Source organism: Microcebus murinus, chromosome X (genome assembly GCF_040939455.1).
Source record: "Microcebus murinus isolate Inina chromosome X, M.murinus_Inina_mat1.0, whole genome shotgun sequence".
Taxonomy (NCBI): Eukaryota; Metazoa; Chordata; class Mammalia; order Primates; family Cheirogaleidae; genus Microcebus; species Microcebus murinus.
The window spans coordinates 38,639,176-38,657,154 of record NC_134136.1 but is presented as its reverse complement, the minus strand read 5'-3'; the positions used below and the strand labels follow the sequence as shown (position 1 = coordinate 38,657,154).

General features: G+C 38.4%; 1 protein-coding gene across 4 annotated transcripts in view; it reads left to right on the top strand.

Annotated features, from left to right (window-relative positions):
* The first annotated feature begins 331 nt into the window (after positions 1-331).
* CHRDL1 (chordin like 1) overlaps positions 332-17,979 on the top strand; it is a 120,362-nt gene continuing 102,714 nt past the window's right edge. Inside the window, exons 1-2 of one of the 4 annotated variants that reach the window (XM_075999113.1) lie at positions 332-680; positions 4,204-4,349. In XM_075999113.1, coding sequence (XP_075855228.1) covers positions 529-680; positions 4,204-4,349 — 298 coding nt within the window. In that variant the 5' untranslated portion in view covers positions 332-528. The remainder of the gene's footprint in view (positions 681-4,203; positions 4,350-17,979) is intronic. The other 3 variants (XM_012750040.3, XM_012750031.3, XM_012750023.3) reach the window with 3 other exon arrangements.

Here is a 17,979-nt window from a genome sequence, read left to right as displayed (position 1 = left end):
CTGCGTTCCGGGCACTAGCTCAGGACCAGACCAGGTGCACCCCTCAGAAAGGCCATAGTGCTGGAAGACAGGGGGTGCGAGCTTCCAGGCAGGGAAATAAGACAGTAGCCGGGGTCTTCAGCGCCCGCGCGAGTCCTAGGTGCATCCAGCGTGGAGGGGGAGGAGAGGCCGAAGGAGATGTGCGGTCCCTTTAAGACCCCAACGCTAGTCTAGCCAAAGGAGGGGGGTGCAGTGGGGGCGCTGCGTGATGGGAAAGTCGCCGGCTGAGCCTCACACTTTCTCCTGATTTTAAAACTTTCGGATCCGGGGAGCCGGAATAAAGCCGTTGTGCCGGGGCGGAGAAGGGGTGCGCGCTTGCAGCGGCTGCGTGCTCGCGGACTTCCCGCCAGCGCCGAGCGGCCGGCCTCTCAGGCCAAGTGGGGAGCTGGCGGGCGGGCGGGCAGGTGGCCCCGGGCCGCCGCGCCCGCGCCTTGGCTCTGCCCCCGGGAGCCAAGCGAGCCGCTGCTCCCTCGTGGTCTGAGGGCGGTGATGTTTTTCCTCCCACCCACTTTTGAGTCCCCCCTCCCCCCTCGCGCGCACTCTAGCTCTCGCCACAACCTGCAAGCCCCAGACTTCGGAGGAGCGCCCCGGGGAGCTCGGAGCGCGTGCACGCGTGGCAGACGGAGGAGGCCAGTGCCCAGGTCAGTGAGCAGTGCCCGGCTCCCACTTCCCTCATCTCCCTTTCCAGCCTTTGCACAGGTGGTGCCTTCTGGTGGCCGGAGCCGCCCTGGAAAGTTCTCCCAGGGCGCCCCGAACTCCTCAACCTGCCACCCCAACCGGTCCTGTGGTCCAGCTGCCTGCGGTGGGGATGGAGGTGGGGTCCAAGGAGCGAGACTGAGGCAGGTTGGGGGCTCTGGATTCGAACTCACAACTCGTCACTCCCTGCTCGGCCTGCATTTCTCCATGCTGTGGAGCTTTGAGAGGTCACTCGGATACTCCACGCTGAGCTACCTAAGGGGCTCTGCAGTCCCCTTAATTACTGCATGTGTCTCTGAGACTGTTTTCTCATTTGCTGAAGTGCCCTAGACCAGTGGCTGATTAAAACATGCTAAAATTCATGAAACAGGGTGGATGGGCGGGAGGCTCTCTATCCTCTGGACTTCCGCCTCGTTTTCTGGCCCAGACCACTGGGGTCAGAGTTTGAAACACTAGGCTCAGGAAATAACGTGGTATTGCCGGCGTATAGGGCCTGGAAGGCCTGCCTTTCCGTCCTTCCTGGCCCTACCACTAATTCAAGTCATTTGAGTTCTTTGGGCCCCCGGGTCCTCATTTTGGAGGTGGAGTTGTGTGGAATAAAATGAAATGATAGATAGGAAGGTGTTTTGCAAGCCAAATGCAAGGCATTGTTGGTCAGTCATAAGCAGCAATGACGACATTGCCTCTGACAAGAGATACCCTGGGCTAAAATTTTTTAGTGGCAACCTACCACGAGTTAACTAAGCTTTTCTTGCTGGGTGGTAGAGTGGGGAGAGAATTTCAGCTGATAGACAAGGGCCTGAGACTCCAGTGTCTTTCTTATTGTTTGTCAGAAAGAAAATTGCTACCCTAGGGGCTGTCCCACAGATGATAGTGAATGTGCGATTACAAGGTCAGTCAAGCCTCTCAGGAGGATTAAAGAGACACTGTGGGGCGTGAAGAGCTGGCAGATATGTACTCATCCCTTAACCTTCCCTTGGGGATGTCTCTGGTTCTGTTCAACCCAAGAGACCTATTCTGAGGGTGGGCTCCTGACACTTGATGGCCCAGATTGCCTTGCTGTTACAGTTGGGCAAGGAGCAGTTGGCTCCTTAGCTTGTTTTATAGAGGCACCTTAATAAATATCTTTCTTTTGGTGTCTGATATATTTCTTGTTCTCTTGTAAAGCCCACTTACCTTCCTACCCCACCCCCACCCCCAGCGTTAATTGCAGGGTTTTGTTTGTTGCTTTCTTGTTGGGTCCTGGATCCCCCAAAACATGTCAATAGCTACATTTCTAAGTAACCTGTAAAAGAGCCAGTGCAAGTTCAATGGGACAACAGCCTGTGTGAAGCAGACAGAGAGTTAATGCAGAAATAACTCCAGTTAACTGGGTCAAAGTATAATTTGAAAAATTAAGGACAGTTTGGCTCTTTGCAAGAATAAAAGTCGGCATGTTTGCTGAGCAATGCTTGCTGTGTTTACTGCTGCAGTCCCAACAAATGTTGTGAACCACCCGTCTCCCCCTAAAGAAAAAGTTAAAGAAATAAAGAGAAATTGAATGGTGGGGAGACCTGGGGAGGGAACTCTTCTCAGTTCATATTTCTGCACAGAATACAAAGGCAGGACTTCACGATCTTGTAAATCAAAAGTGAATATTTATAAAGCGATTCATTTTCTGATGTTCTCCATCACAGCCTGGGAGGCCACACAGATGACAGCAACGCCAAAAGAGATTAATTGCTCTCTAGTTACCAACTTTTCTATTTGCTCATAACATTAGTTGGGACCCAAGAAAAGCAAAAAATTTCTAAGAGCCATTTTCTTGCCAGCTTGAGTTATGAAGCAATGCTACTGTTCACCGAATCGCCCAACCATTGTACAAGAAAAACAGCCCTGTTGGTTCTTGCATGGGGAGACCCGAAAACCATGGTCTCAGAAACACCCCCTGAGACCCATATATGATTGTGATAAATTAGATTTCAGTGGTTAAAAATCTTTCTCTTTTGGAGGCTTGGGGGATAAGCTTATTAAAGCAGGCTCAGGAAGAACCTCACTGAGGTGGGTAGCTGTGTTAAACTGTTAATGAAAATGATTTGCTTCAGGGGAACCTGGTAGCTCTCAGGGGACAGCAACGTTCTGAGTAATTGAAAGTAGGCCATAAGCTCACAGAGGGGACCGATACATCAGAACCCAGGCCTTTGGAAGGCTAGGAACATATTCTAGGAGAACTTGATCCTTTTATAAAGAGCAAGGAGGAAATAGAGAAAGAAGGCGAATGCTGCTGCAAATCCTGCTTCATAGCACAAATTATTCTCTGTGATCAGTTCTTCTCAGTTACATATTCATAATTTGAAACTGGATTTTGGATGATCTGAGCAACTTCACAGCATTTAAATAGGAGCTGTGGCATCTACAGAGCCCAAAGACATTCAATTCTCCAAAATGATCATCTTGCACTCCCTCAAGTTCTTTATGCTCAATATTTAAGTTGGACTCTCAGAAAAGATCAATGACTTCAGTTCCTATTCAGGGTTAACCCCAGATTGAATTTGGTGTTTCTAGAACATTTAAATATTTTCAAATCATCCATTGGAGGAATCTTGCAAACTCTCAAGTCTGTGGAAATGACCTGTGACTGAATATGAGCTACAGCAAATTTTCTGTGTTCCAAGGCTTTAAAGGCTTAAGATTTCTACCCCTTAGACTAGAAATGCCAATCTCATATTTTAAAGAATTGTAGTTGCTTTAATAATCTTCTGCTTGGTGAATACTATGTGAACAAATTACCTATTTAAATTTGCCTAATTTCCATTAAAAATGGCCCATTTAAAATTTCCATTTCACAATGCACTTTGTGGGGGAGGAATAGTCTGAACCATTCTAAACAATAAAACCTTTCAGGTGTTTAATTGCATCCATTTGCTAATTACATCTTTTCCAACATAAGTAGCCAAACTGAAGATCCTTATAGATCTTATAGAGAACACAGGAGAAATTTTGATCAATTTGTACTTCATCCCTGAAGGATTAATGATAACAGTAGTTTTGAAGCTAAGATTAGTTAACATTCATTTCAGAAATTGCTTGGGTCTCGTGCCTATTCCTTTTACCTTGTTTGCCAAAATAGCCATTTTGCAAACTCCCGTTTCCCTTTTCTCCCAAAGAAAATCTCTTGAGAAATCAAATTTAATTCCCTTAGAAAGGAGGATTTCAAAATTTATTTTTATTTTCCTGTGACTTGCCTGTAAGGATTTAGCATCAGCATTGGATAGGAATGCATACTCATTCAGCTTGAATTTTCTCCCACAGTCTTCCCAAGACTGGAGAGGCAAGTTCTTTTTCTTATGCCAGCAAACAATACTTGTGCTTATGTAAATTCTCCTGCATTTTTTTTCTAGCAAGCTAGAAGCCTAAGTTTCAATGACCTCTATTAATACGTTTTAGAGGATTCTGTGTTATGTCTTTTTTCTGCTTTCTTCCCAATAGCTTGAGTCCACCGGGCCTTGAAGGTTCTGAGTTGCCTGTTGCAGTGGCCTACATGAGAAAAAAGTGGAAAATGGGAGGCATGAAATACATCTTTTCCTTGTTGTTCTTTCTCTTCCTAGAAGGAAGCAAAACAGAGCAAGTAAAACGTAAGTGTCTTATGTTTAAAAAATAATATACTTTCTTATAATTTCTTTGAAAATGTGGTTATAATCTGCAGGGATTGTGATTTAGCCCAAATGTGGCCATGCCATTATTCTAAGAGAAGAAAGTGAATGTTACTGGTTTATGCATGAGTTGATAAAAGAATGAGAGCTTTGAATCGGGCCAACTAAATTTGGGACTGTTTTTCTGATTATCATATAGTTTTCATCTCATAGAACACATGACACATTAGCCTATTTTCCCTTTCCTGTTCTAAACTATACAAATCTCATTCCATTTTACGTAACTCTAGAAATATCTGACAGATGAGCTGGATTTTTTCCCAAATTTCAGACTCTTCAGCAAAGGTTTTCAGTTTATGAAAAGAATGACACAGAAAAGAAAAAACAAAGAAAAAGTAAAGCAGGCTCTGCCTATTCCCTTATGCTGAAAAACGAGGAAGAAGCCTTCACATGAACTGGATTCAGATGAAAAATCCTTTGAGGAAATTGAGATTCCAGGGACTGTTAGCAAATTGGATGCCATTTATTGAAAAGAACGTCCCCGCAAAGCCAGGGAATATTTCTAGAAAGTCAGCGATCCGTGTGATGGGCTAACACATTGGAGAAAGCAGAGAGTGGCAGGAAAGGGGGTGGGGAGGAGATAATTAACCCTCCTTGCTGCCACATTTGGGAGATTTATGAGTAACCATCGAGATCTCCGTTCTTGTTAAGAGCTTTCTGCTGTCTTTGCACAGTGTAGACATTACCTTCTTTGAGCCACTTGCAGCTACCTCTGAGATGGACACTTGCTCTAAATTTGAATTAAAAGCCTTAGCTCTAGTTCCTCTTTTTGGCTGCATCAAAAGAAGCACAAAGTGGAATTGGTCCAAAAGGGGCATTCTCTGCTCCACTGAACTTATTCATGAGAAGGAGCTTTGAAAATATTCTTGGTAGGAGCTGAAGCAGCATCTGAAGCCCATCACTTAAACATTTATCTTCTTTATCAGCATAAGTTAAATAGATCAGGCAGAAGTCTTGTTGACAAGGAGAACAGTGCCAAGCCTATTCCATCCTTAAATGTGTTTCTGTCCCACTATGAATTTCATAGTAAACTTAGTCTTTTTCCTGTGAGAAATAGTGCTTTTGATTAAGCTTTTAAGCATGAGCAATCTATGGTGATATTTCGTATAATTGGGATACAAAAGGAAGTTTAGCAGGGCACAATCTCAGTGAGGAAAGTTGGATCACCTTCTCCTCTTGTATCCCTTAACTGCCTCCTTTTTCCACTTGTATATAGTTCATCTCAGAACCCTCCTCTTCCAGAAGCCCTCCTTGATTTAAGTGGATGTGACAGAAACGTTCATCCATTCTCAACCAGCTGGGCTTAAAAGTCCTCCTCTCTTAGAAAAAAACTTCCCTATGACCTGCTACTGATGGCCTCACAGGGGAAGCTTGTAACTCTCAGAAGACATTCTTTTCTGGGAAGTCTTCCATATTTAAGAAGAATTGAAGGATATTGTCCATGAAACTTAGAGATTAATTGATAAACCTGAGAAAACTGCAACTTAAAAAAATATTTACAGACTAAAAACTACTACTTTCTAACATTTCCTTATCTCTATGAATTTGTCCCAAAACCCTTTTGATATTTAGTTGATGCCAAAGTGATTATGTAATGGATGGCCTAGGGCACCAGTTCTGGTCTAGTGTTTCGGGCATATTGTTAGATGATGAGGCTAAAGTGATGGTCATTTTCTGAATGAGCCACTGAGCATGATCCTATATGGCCACCCTCAACCTAACTATCTCGAAGATGTTTGAAGATGTGCAAAGTCATTTTTGCTAAAGGGGAAACCTCAAAATATATGTCCTATGTATGTTGCCTTGATACACAGGCACATGTACACATGCACACACACACAACATACATGCACAGAGATTTGTATTGCAACTCTAGCAGTGAGAAGCTAGAAGCAGTGGAAATGTCAATCCATAGGGAAATGGTTACAAAAATGATCCAAGTAATATAATATCATGCTGCCATTAAAAACACTGTTTATTTAAATTTGGTGGTGCTGGAAAATGCTTTGCTAACATATTTATAACTTTCTTAAATTATAAAGTTAATATATATATACTCATTATACAAAATAATATGAAAACATCTGAGCTTCAATAAAGAAGATGTGCCCCTTAATTCCATTCCAATCTCCAGGGATAACCATTATTAATGATTTGCCATAGCTTCTTCCAAACTCTTTTCTTTGTGTTATAAAATCATACATACTTGTCTGTAGGGTTTTTTTCTTTTACAAAAATGGGTTATATTTTCCTAGATAGAGCTGGAACCCATTCTACTAAGTGAAGTATCCCAAGAATGGAAAAACAAGCACCACATGTACTCACCAGAAAATTGGAATTAACAGATCAACACCTAAGTGGACATATAGGAATAACATTTATTGGGCATTGGGCAGGTGGGAGGGGGGAGGGGATGCGTATATACATACATAATGGGTGCGATGCGCACCATCTGGGGGATGGATATGCTTGAAGCTCTGACTCTGGGGGGGAAAGGGGGACAGGCAACCCAAGTAACCTAAATATTTGTACCCCCATAATATGCTGAAATTTAAAAAAAGACAAAAAATGGGATATTATATACATTTTTCTATAACTTGCTTTTATTCAACAATGTGTCTAGGATATCCTTCCATGTCAGAACATTGCAATATAACAGTGCCATATTCTTTCTAATCAAATTACATGTGTGCCATGATTTATTTAACTAATCTCTATTTGTAGATATTGAGGCTACTTATAATTTTTGCTATTATAAGTAAGGCATTAATGAACACCTTTAGGCATTTGTGCAAGTATTTTTGAGGAATTGTTAGTCAAAGTATATGTTCAGTTTTAATCTTGGTTACATATTGCCAAATTGATCTTCAAATAAGTTGTATTAATTTTTACTCCCACTATCTGTGTGTGAGTGTCCATTTATAATTCCTTCACCAAGAGTGATATTAATTTTTGTATTTGGGGCCAGTTTACTTGGGGAAATCATATTTCGGTTTTGCTTTGATATTTTCCTATTACTGGAATATCTTTACAATTACTTTTTAGTTTAATCATATTTATTCAGTGAATTACCTATTTTTCAGTTGTGTTGCTAGTCTTATTGCTAGGCTTATTTGTTAACCTCTTGTATTTCAAATATGATTTTCTCTCTGCCATTTGTTTTAAACCTTGTTTAAGTTGCATTTTCCCATATAGAAATTTTAAAATTTATGTAGTCAGATCTGTCATTCATTTCCTATATGGCTTCTGGATTTCTTATTCCTAGGAAGATCTCTCCCACCTTATAGTCTATATTTTCTTCTATTGCTGTCATAATTTTGGCTTCTGCCCAAGGTTCTCTATTCCATCTGAAATTTATATTCATGAATGATATGCAGTAGGGAACTAATTTTTTAAAATCTCTGGATGGTAGATTTATAAATGTCATTTTTGTTCACCTTTGTGTGTCTATTGCAAAGTTTCCCAAATTAGCAAGTATTACTTTTACAATAGGGGAAAAGCTCTTTAAAGTATAAGGACAAATCATTTCCTATATTTTACTGTCCAATTCTAAAGATGGGTAAATATGGGAGTAGATGAAGAAAAAAGCGGGAATTTTTTTTTTTAAATTAGCAAAGCAACCACTTGGAAAACATGTAAGTGTAGGCATAATAAACCTTCACATCTCTCCTTGCTGCCTAATGCCGTTTTACCAAAGGAAGCCAAAGTTTTTGATCTTTCAGAGACTCGTTAGAATATAAAACTCTAGGAGGGTGCTCTGTAGTCTGTTTACTCTCCTATTTCGGACATCTGGTGGAATAAGGATGGATGCTGTTATGGTCAAAGATGCTCACTCAATTCGTGTAGAAATCTCAAGAGGTCTGGAAAGCTTTTTTTTTTTTTTTCAAGGACTGGTGAAGTTGGGTGCTGCCACTTGTTGGTAGCTAATTAGGCATAGTTACAGTTGCTCTCACAAGAAGGAAGACAGGCTCAAGAAGCCAAAAAATACTGATAGTGCATTGCAATGGATGAATGAGCCATTTGTTGCTTACATAAAAGTTTGTTACCATCCAGCATCAGCAAGGTTTGAGGTCTTTAGCTGGGAAAAGGTCTTTCTGTAACTCCATTATGCTCTGTTGTTAAAGTTGTAGTCAATGAGGCCAGGAAACTCTTTTGAAGTTCAAAGGAGCGTAACATTCACAACATAATATTCATGCAAATATGGGACAAATGGGCTGACGAGTTTGCCCCTTTTGGCAGATCTAACTTAGGTAATGAACTATTGATCAAAGTGAGGTTGAAGAATTGAGTTGTTAAGAATATTCAATTATGTATTTCTAATGGATCAGCCTGTGCCAAGTCTGGCAAAGGTTCTGGAGAGAGAAATTGTTCATGTATTTCATGGAGTCCTTTCCTGCTTCATAAGGTGAGTTAACTGGATCTTCAAGGGACCAGATTCTCACTCATTTTTCTCCTCAGGAGAAAAGTTTCACCATTCAAATGTGGCTGAAAGTGGGCCTCTGGACTTCTTAGGAAAGGCATACCACCAAAAGATTATTGGAAAGGGGGAAGATACTTAGAAAGTTTGAGACATGGGAAGCATGGCCTTATGGAGCCTACCCAGAACCTCTCTGTCTATTGTGAAAGCCAGCCAGGAAGCCATGAGTTTTCCTCCTCCAGATTCTCACTTGGACATTTGAGGTGATTATTGAACAATAGAAAGAAACAAGCCAAAGAGTAGACCTGTTCATGTCTTACAAGTTTAAGTAGGTAGAAGAAAGGAAGAACACCTTAAAATTAGATAACTTAATGGTTTTCAAAGGGCATAATTATTTTTTATTTTGGGGTAGGGACTTTGGGTTTTGGCATGGAGGCTCTGGAGTAATCCTAGATCCAACCCCCAGCTCCATGACTTAACTTACATACCTTGGGAATGTTACTTAACCTCTCCAGCTTTAGTTTTCTTATTAGTACTATGGGAAAAATAATAGCATAAAGAGCATCAACACGATCATTTGAAGAATAAATGAGATTGTGTATACCAAGTGCCTTGTACAATGGCTGGCATATAGTAAACTTTTAATAACTATTAGAGCAACTCTCTTACAAGCCAAATGGTATTATCCCCTTAATTGTAGACAAGAAACTTGAAACACAATGAGGTCAAGTGACTTAGTACGAAGATAGCCAGAAGCAAAACTAAAACCCAGATCTCCAAATTCAGTGTTCTGTTCCCTATACCAGTTTGCCTCTGACAATTCTCTGAGGAAGCCAGTTCATTCTCTTGAATAGAAGCCCAGTCCTTCATACATGACAGCTACTTAATACAAAAGAGATGATCCAAGTGAATAAATTAAGAACTTTGTAACTGGAATTCCTAAGAGAGGCAGTATACTATTTGAGAATTAAAAGACTGAGACTAGAAATAAAATTATTCAGGAACCTGAATTAGCTAAGCTGAAGGAAAGTAGTGAGGAAGGTTAAAAATATGTGTCTTTATCGCCATGTTTCTTAGAGTTAGTTCCCTGACTTCTCAGTAGGATTGGAATGTCCTCAAAGTTTAATGGAAAGAAGACTACGTTTAAAGTCAAAAGACCTGGTTTCTGGTCAGCCTTCTGTTGTTTGCTGTGTAGTATTGGTTGAGTCATTCATGTTCTTTGAAGTTAAAAGATTCTCTATGTACAAATTGAGAAGAATTCTTGCTTTCTGGACAGAAAACTAAGAACAAAAACTAGGCACTAAGGAGGTCAGACAAGGGAAACCGAGACCCTGGCTTTGTGTACTTGGAGCAAACTACCAGGACTTTTAATATTGTCACAGGTCATTGCAAAAAGTATTTTATTCACTTAAAAAAGATTTATAGGTTATCTATTTATAGAAAGATTAAGTACATGGAGATGAAAGTATAGGTGCAAGATAATGTTTTTAACGGTGAAATAAAATAGATGCCACCTGAAGAAAGTAGAAAGAGTAGATGTCTTTAACATCTGGTTAAGTAGATTATATCATTTGCACTCTAAGTTAGACTTATGCTTCCTGAAAGGATAAAAAGAGAAACTTTGGGTTTGTCGACAAGAGAAAATGTTCAGTTTCATCTGCAGAGATTATTCACACCTCTTACTCACTCAAGCAGTATTGATCATGGGATGACTGAATAAAGCACACTCTAGGTGATACAAGGAGACCATCTGTAACTTTGGTTTCATAGAAGAAAGAAGCATTGTCTGTTGGGCATTTGTTTATTGAGCCTCTGTAAAGGAAGAGAGAAAATATTAAATTATAATTCAATGAAGTTCTTTCTGTAGTTGGTAAGCAAACGTGGTCCAGGAACTTTATCTTTGAATGATCTAAGTTAATTGGAAGATAGAACATAGAAATGTTAAACAAATAGGTGTTTAATATGTCTACTAGACTGGATAGTTAACTACCAGATGCCCTAAGCAAGCTTTATATTCACATGATTTCTTTATAATTTTAAAATAGAAATTTAAAAATTGTTAAACATTCAGAAGATACATAAAAGTATAAGGAAAGCAAAAATTAGCAGTAATCTCAAAATGTATGGATAACCATAGTTAATTGATATAGATACTTCTAGTCTTTTTTTCTGAGCTCAACTATACAAACATATTATTTTACAAAATTAAAGCACTGTCTTATAACCAATTTGGATCAGGATTTATTATGTCAGTTCACAATTGGAGTCTCTAGAATACACCTGTAGTCAAGATATATCTCATGTTGTCTGAAGTAAAAGCTGGGTGGTTTAGATATCAGCTGCAGGGAATGCAAATTTGATTCTGCTCAAGAACCCAACTTGTATTCTTGACCAAACAGAAAGAAAGTATTCCTGACCAAACAAAATGTCTCTTTTAACAGAAACTTGCACAGCTGAGGTGCTGATAGGAAGAACAATTTGTTTTTTTGAACAAGAGTTTTGATTTTTGCCCAAGGTCCTATGCCATATGACATGGAAGAGATGATTTTAGCCACAAAAGAATATTCAGGTCAGGTTTCACGAGCAGATCAGCATTTCTGTAAAAGGATTTCCCCATGGCCTCATTGTAAAGACTAATGAGAATACTATTAACTTCCAGTTATCCATGCTAATGTGAGATAGAAGGGCACAATAAATTGAAATTTCATGGAAAATCTCCAGTTCTTAGCCAATGGTGTCACTTTGCTTGACTGTCAAACCTCTTTGAACTATGGACTCTTTTCTTCTCATTGAGTTTATCCACCTGCTAGTAGAAAAGTGAAATAGCCACAAGGAAAGTAGTGGGAGGGCCATGCTGTGAATAGGATACTCAATATATATTAAGTTGAATTAATTTTTTTTTTTTTTGAGACAGAGTCTCGCTTTGTTGTCCAGGCTAGAGTGAGTGCCATGGCGTCAGCCTAGCTCACAGCAACCTCAGACTCCTGGGCTCAAGCAATCCTCCTGCCTCAGCCTCCCGAGTAGCTGGGATTACAGGCATGCACCACCATGCCCGGCTAATTTTTTCTATATATATTAGTTGGCCAATTAATTTCTTTCTATTTATAGTAGAGACGGGGTCTCGCTCTTGCTCAGGCTGGTTTCGAACTCCTGACCTCGAGCAATCCGCCCGCCTCAGCCTCCCAGAGTGCTAGGATTACAGGCGTGAGCCACCGCGCCCGGCTATTTTTGAGCAAATGATTCAGCTAGTAGGAATAAGGTAATTAACTCCTACATGAAAGAATAAGCTGTATACACAGGATGGAGAATTTGGCTTCTTCCTGACTTTCCTTCATTTCCATATCCTGGAAATGAAGTCTTAAAGTCATGAGGAAATATGACAGTCTTCAACTCTAGGAAACATAATAGCCACAGAAATGAGAGACTTTTTTCCTTAACTATTATATCTTTCCCTTCCTACATTCTGCTTCAAGTTTGATAAATGACAGAAGTACTTATCCCTTTAATTTTTCTTCACTGTTCTAGTAGCCTTTTTAAGAAGTAAATAATTAAAAAGGAATTTGTTTACTTGATGTGTCCACTCATATAATGAACAGCAAAGATTCATCTCTCCCTTTCCACTGACTGTATGTGTTATAATAGAATAAATATTATTGTAATACTGACATGATGATGTGTCTACAGTAATAGCTCTTATCAAAAACAGTTCATGGGAATGTTTTCTTGATTTTGGACTGATGATGAAGTTATTGACCTTTTGACCTAATCCTGGGAGCTCAGCAGTAATGATTGGGCAAAACATTGATGGCATAGTGGCACATCTCTGTTGTTGCTTATTTTTTGTCATCATTGTTCCTATTACCAGGGGCCCCTAAAGTAGCAGGGATTGCCACCCCTAATTAGGGCCAGCTGAATCATTTGAAAAATAGCTATGATGATGCAGGTTGAAGGTCCATCTCACTTGTTAGTTGGAATTCCTTTGTGACAAAATTCTACTCTCAGATACCATTAATTAATACTAAGTCACTAATTCTATAGCTGGTATCTCTCAGTTATTGGCAAGTGACCACCTTACTTTTTTGCTTATATCTCTTAGAAGGTGATGAGGCATCTTTGTTTCAATAAAATCAACTCATTTGTTTTTCTTGTCCAAGATTATATACTAAGACTTTAGGTGTAGTTGACTATATGTGTAACTCATTAAATTATCCCCTAGGTAATGCCAAAATCTTTTTAAAAGTTAAAACTTATAAGCATATGCTGAAATTGACTTTATCATATTAATAATTTCTGAAAATTGATTATCCTCCAATGTGTTCATGGTGAAATCAGTATAATTGTGCTAACCATTCAATCTTGGACAACCATGCTGAAACATTTCTTAAAGATTATGATGTTTACTTTTGTAATGTGCTTTAAAAAATATCAATGTCAATAATTGCAGAAGCATTATTTAATAGCACCAATGGTATTCCTGTTCAAATCCTTATTTGCCTTCAGTTCCTGAAGTTTTTCCTTCTAGAAGTTGTGGATTTCTGTCTGGGGAATAATTGGCCAAATAAGGCCAATGCAGTTGAGGAAAGACCATTAAGTTTGCATTGTAGATCAGGTTTCTATTAGCAGTTAGTATTTGAGTAAGATACTTGCATCCTCAAAAAGCATAGTTTGGAAGATACTGGTATGTGGGATAAATGGCATGTGAGCATATGAAAAAAGTGCTGTTAGGTTTAAAGAGAATGAAAAATAACTTTTAGCTGAGATAATCTCATCTTCCCAACAAGATTTCAAAGCCCTTGAGACCATGGGCACTATTTTATACATTATGCTGTGTCACTGATATAAAAATGCAAAATAAAGGCTCTGCCAGCTGTACCATCTTATGTAGTCTGTCTTGAGTATTACTTGACTTCATTACAAATAAGACTGGTTCTTCAAAAGGTACTCAAAGTTGTGTTTTGAAGGCAGAGTGGAAGGGTAGTTTGAGAAAAGGTTAGGCACGAATATATTGAAGCCCCTTAATTTCCAAGTTCTAAAAGTGGGTGACCTGCACTTTACCAACTACATGGCAGGCCAGATAGAATTCTGTTAAGGTTATAGTCCTCAGTTTGAAAGTCAGACTACATAGGTTCGAATCCAGATCCATACCTTGATTAGTCATGTCAACTTGGACAAGTTACCAAACCTCTCTGTGCCTTAGATACTTCATTTGTAAAATAGAGCTAATAATGGGACCTATATTGGGCTGTTGTGAGAATTTAGTGAATTTGTATTAGAACAGAGCCTGGCTCTTAGGAAGTGCTCAAAAAACACTAGTTGTTGTTAATATTATTGTTATCACCATTTTCACCAGGCTCCACATTTTTCCAGGACCTGGTTTTCTGTCTGTTTTTTATACTTATCATCTACCTCCTAGCCTTTAAGCCAAAATTGGGGCAGGAAAATTCAGGTCACTCAGCTTTCACACTTTGTCTAACAATACTCCTTAGAGGCTGAATTTTGAGGAAATGGAATCTATTGGGTGAAATCGGTTACTTGGGTTATCTGTGGATAACTGTGAGCTCAGATATATCTAAGTAATCCGTTTAACAGTGTCAATGAAATAATCTATCTTAAAGATACTTTAGAGAAGAGATAGCAATTTGCTTGAAAGAGATATATATGTAAAGAATACCTTCCTTGTTGCATCAATGTAAACTGTGCCTTTGGAAATAGATTTTCCTGAAAGCTAGAATTTTTAACAGTTTGGATGAGAGTTTTAAAAATGTGTAAATGCAATTGAAACCCACATTTTGATAGCTTTTTTTTTAGTACTTGCATAGTCTTTCAGAGATATTTACTTTTTATTATCCCATTTCTTCCTCATCAAGTAAGGAAAGGGTAAGTCATTCAACTATGCAGAACACATAGCTGATAGCAAAAGCTCATTTTATTTCATATTTTAAATAGATAGATATGATGTCAACCTCTGTTGAGCTAATCCAAGCAAGAAAAATAACCCAGAACCAAATACATAATACACAGGTTCTATCTTACTTTGCAGTGTGGAATGAAATCTACAAAGTAACTTCTAGCTTACTTCCATTCAAGTATTAGTGGCCCCAGACCCATATGACTATTTATGCTAGCTTAATAATGTCATTTGAAGGAGCCACCTTCATGGATTTTCTTATAGTTGTATACTCAGATTCTTTCTGAAATGTTGAATTAAGTTGTATATGTGAAATACAAATCACTTGTCAATGAGACTATAAATTTATTACACAGAAACAATCACTCTCCTCTCACCAACATGTAGAAGGTAGAGAAAGAGGCCTCATTTAGATGTTAGTCTTGGGAAATTCATGGTCATCTCTCATCAGTTAAAGATGCTGAGATTGTTAAAATATTTTAAATATTTCTTACATATCCTTGAATATCATGGAGCAGAAGTTTAATTTGTGTCTCTACCAAGAAAACTGTATTGCTAAGACTTGGCTGAAAAACACAAGTTCTGCCTAAAATTATTTTTTATATTTTTTCAGTTAATAAATGGTTTTGAGCACCTAATCTTTGTCCACAAATACAGATTAATATAACAATGTTAACAATAATGGCAATATCATAAAAGGGGAAACAAAATGGTTACTAAAAATGAATGTATATTCACTTACTGATTAAAAAGGAAAGAAAAATTGGTTCCATTTCCCCCCCGAAATTGTCAAATTTTTAAATAATTAAACTACCCATTGCTAGGCATTATCACTCACTGCTAATGGGTTCAGCTTTTCTGGAAGGCAGTTTGGCAATATAGATCAGGAATTTGAAAGCATTTGAAACCTTTGACCCAAGAATTCTACTTATAAGAACTTATATTGAAAAAATAACTATTGTTGCACACAGAGGTTTATATGCAAGGATGGTTGTCATGGATGTTTTAATAGAACATAACCTAGTATCCCCACATAGGGGATTAGTTAGTAAATTATGGTTCAGCTGTATATTGGTGTAGAATTATGTCACTATACATGAGGTATGGGGAAATATTTAATGGCATAGCAATGTTCTGATATGTTATTTTTATAATGTAGTTTATAAGATGTGTATGCTATAAGTTGTTAATTTCATAATAAAACCTTTATACACATAATGCATGGAAAAAAGACTGGAAAGAGCTCAATCTGATATATAAATATCTTGGAGGTTGACACTCCTGTTATCACAAGAAAAAAGCTGAATTAATTGAAAATCAATAATAGATGCAGTAAGATGGGAAATGGGAAAAAAGTATACAGATTGAGAAGGAAGAAATCAAACTACTTTTATTTGCAGACATGATTGTCTGTGTAGGAAACCTCAAAGAATCACAACAATGACAAAAACATTCCTATAATTAATAAGCAAGGTGGAATGATACAAGATTAATGTACAAAAGATAATTGCTTTCCTATATACTAGGAATGAACAAGTGGAATTCGAATTAAAAAATAAATACCATTTACATTAGCATAGCCAAAACCAAAACACTTAGGTATAAATCCAAAAAACTATATACAAAATCTAAATGATGAAAGTTACAAAACTTTGGTGAAAGAAATCAAATAACTAAATAAAATGGAGAGATAATCCATGTTCATGGATAGGAAGACTCAGTATTGTCAAGATGTCAGTTTTCCCCAACTTGATTTATAGATTCAATATAATACCAGTAAAAATACCAGCAACTTATTTTGTGTATATCAACAAACTGGGCTGGGCGCGGTGGCTCACGCCTGTAATCCTAGCACTCTGGGAGGCCAAGGCGGGCGGATTGCTCGAGGTCAGGAGTTTGAAACCAGCCTGAGCAACAGTGAGACCCCATCTCTACTATAAATAGAAAGAAATTAATTGGCCAACTAATATATATAGAAAAAATTAGCCGGGCATGGTGGCGCATGCCTGTAATCCCAGCTACTCGGGAGGCTGAGGCAGGAGGATTGCTTGAGCCCAGGAGATTGAGGTTGCTGTGAGCGAGGCTGATGCCATGGCACTCACTGTAGCCTGGGCAACAAAGCGAGACTGTGTCTCAAAAAAAAAAACAACAAAAAAAAACTCGACTCTAAAGTTTATATGGAAAAGCAAAAGACCCAGAATAGACAATAATAAAGAGGATCAAAGTCAAAAGACTGATACTATCTAACTTCAAGACTTACTATTAAGCTACAGTAATTAAGACTGTCTGATATTGGCAAAAGAATAGATAAATGGATCAGTAGACCATAATAAAGAGCCCAGAAGTAGACCCAGACAGACATCATCAACTGCAAAGCAATCCAATGGAGAAAAGATAGTCTTTCAATAAATGGTGTTGGAACAACTGGACATACACATCCAAAATAAATAAATCAATAAATCTAGACATAGACCTTATACCCTTTACTAAAAGCTATTCAATATGGATCATACACCTAAATGTTAAATACAAAACTATGAAACTCTTAGAAGATAACATAGGAGAAAATCTAGCTAACCTTGGGTTTGGCAGTGATTTTTTATTTTCAATTATTATGGTACATAATAATTGTATATCTTTATAGGGCACATGTGATGTTTTAATACAGGCATGTAATGGTGATTAATCAAAATTAACCCTTTTAATAAAGGGATTTGTTCTGTGAAGTCTGGATTCGGTCAAAGGGCTGCACTTGGGGATACAGAGGGCCACGTGTGGCCTTGAGACCTCGGGTTCCCAACCCCATCATTTCTTTGTGTTGGAAACATTCTGATTCCACTATTTTAGTTATTTTACAGTATACCCTAATTTATTGTTCATTATAGTCACTTTGTTGTGTGGTCCAATATTGTTCGTTCTATCTAATTATATTTTTGCACCCATTGGCCATCCCCACTTTATTCCCCCTCCCCACTACCCTTCTCAGCCTCTGGTAACCATCATTCTACTCTCTGTCTCCATGAGATCAATTGTTTTTAATATTTAGTTCCTACATATGAGTGAGAACACATGAGATTTGTCTTTCTGTGCTTGGCTTATTTCACTTAACATAATGTTCTCCAGTTCCATCCATGTTGTTGCAAATGGCAGGATTTCATTCTTTTTGTGACTATATAATCTTCCATTGTGTATATGTAACACAATTTCTTTATTCATCTGTTGTTGGA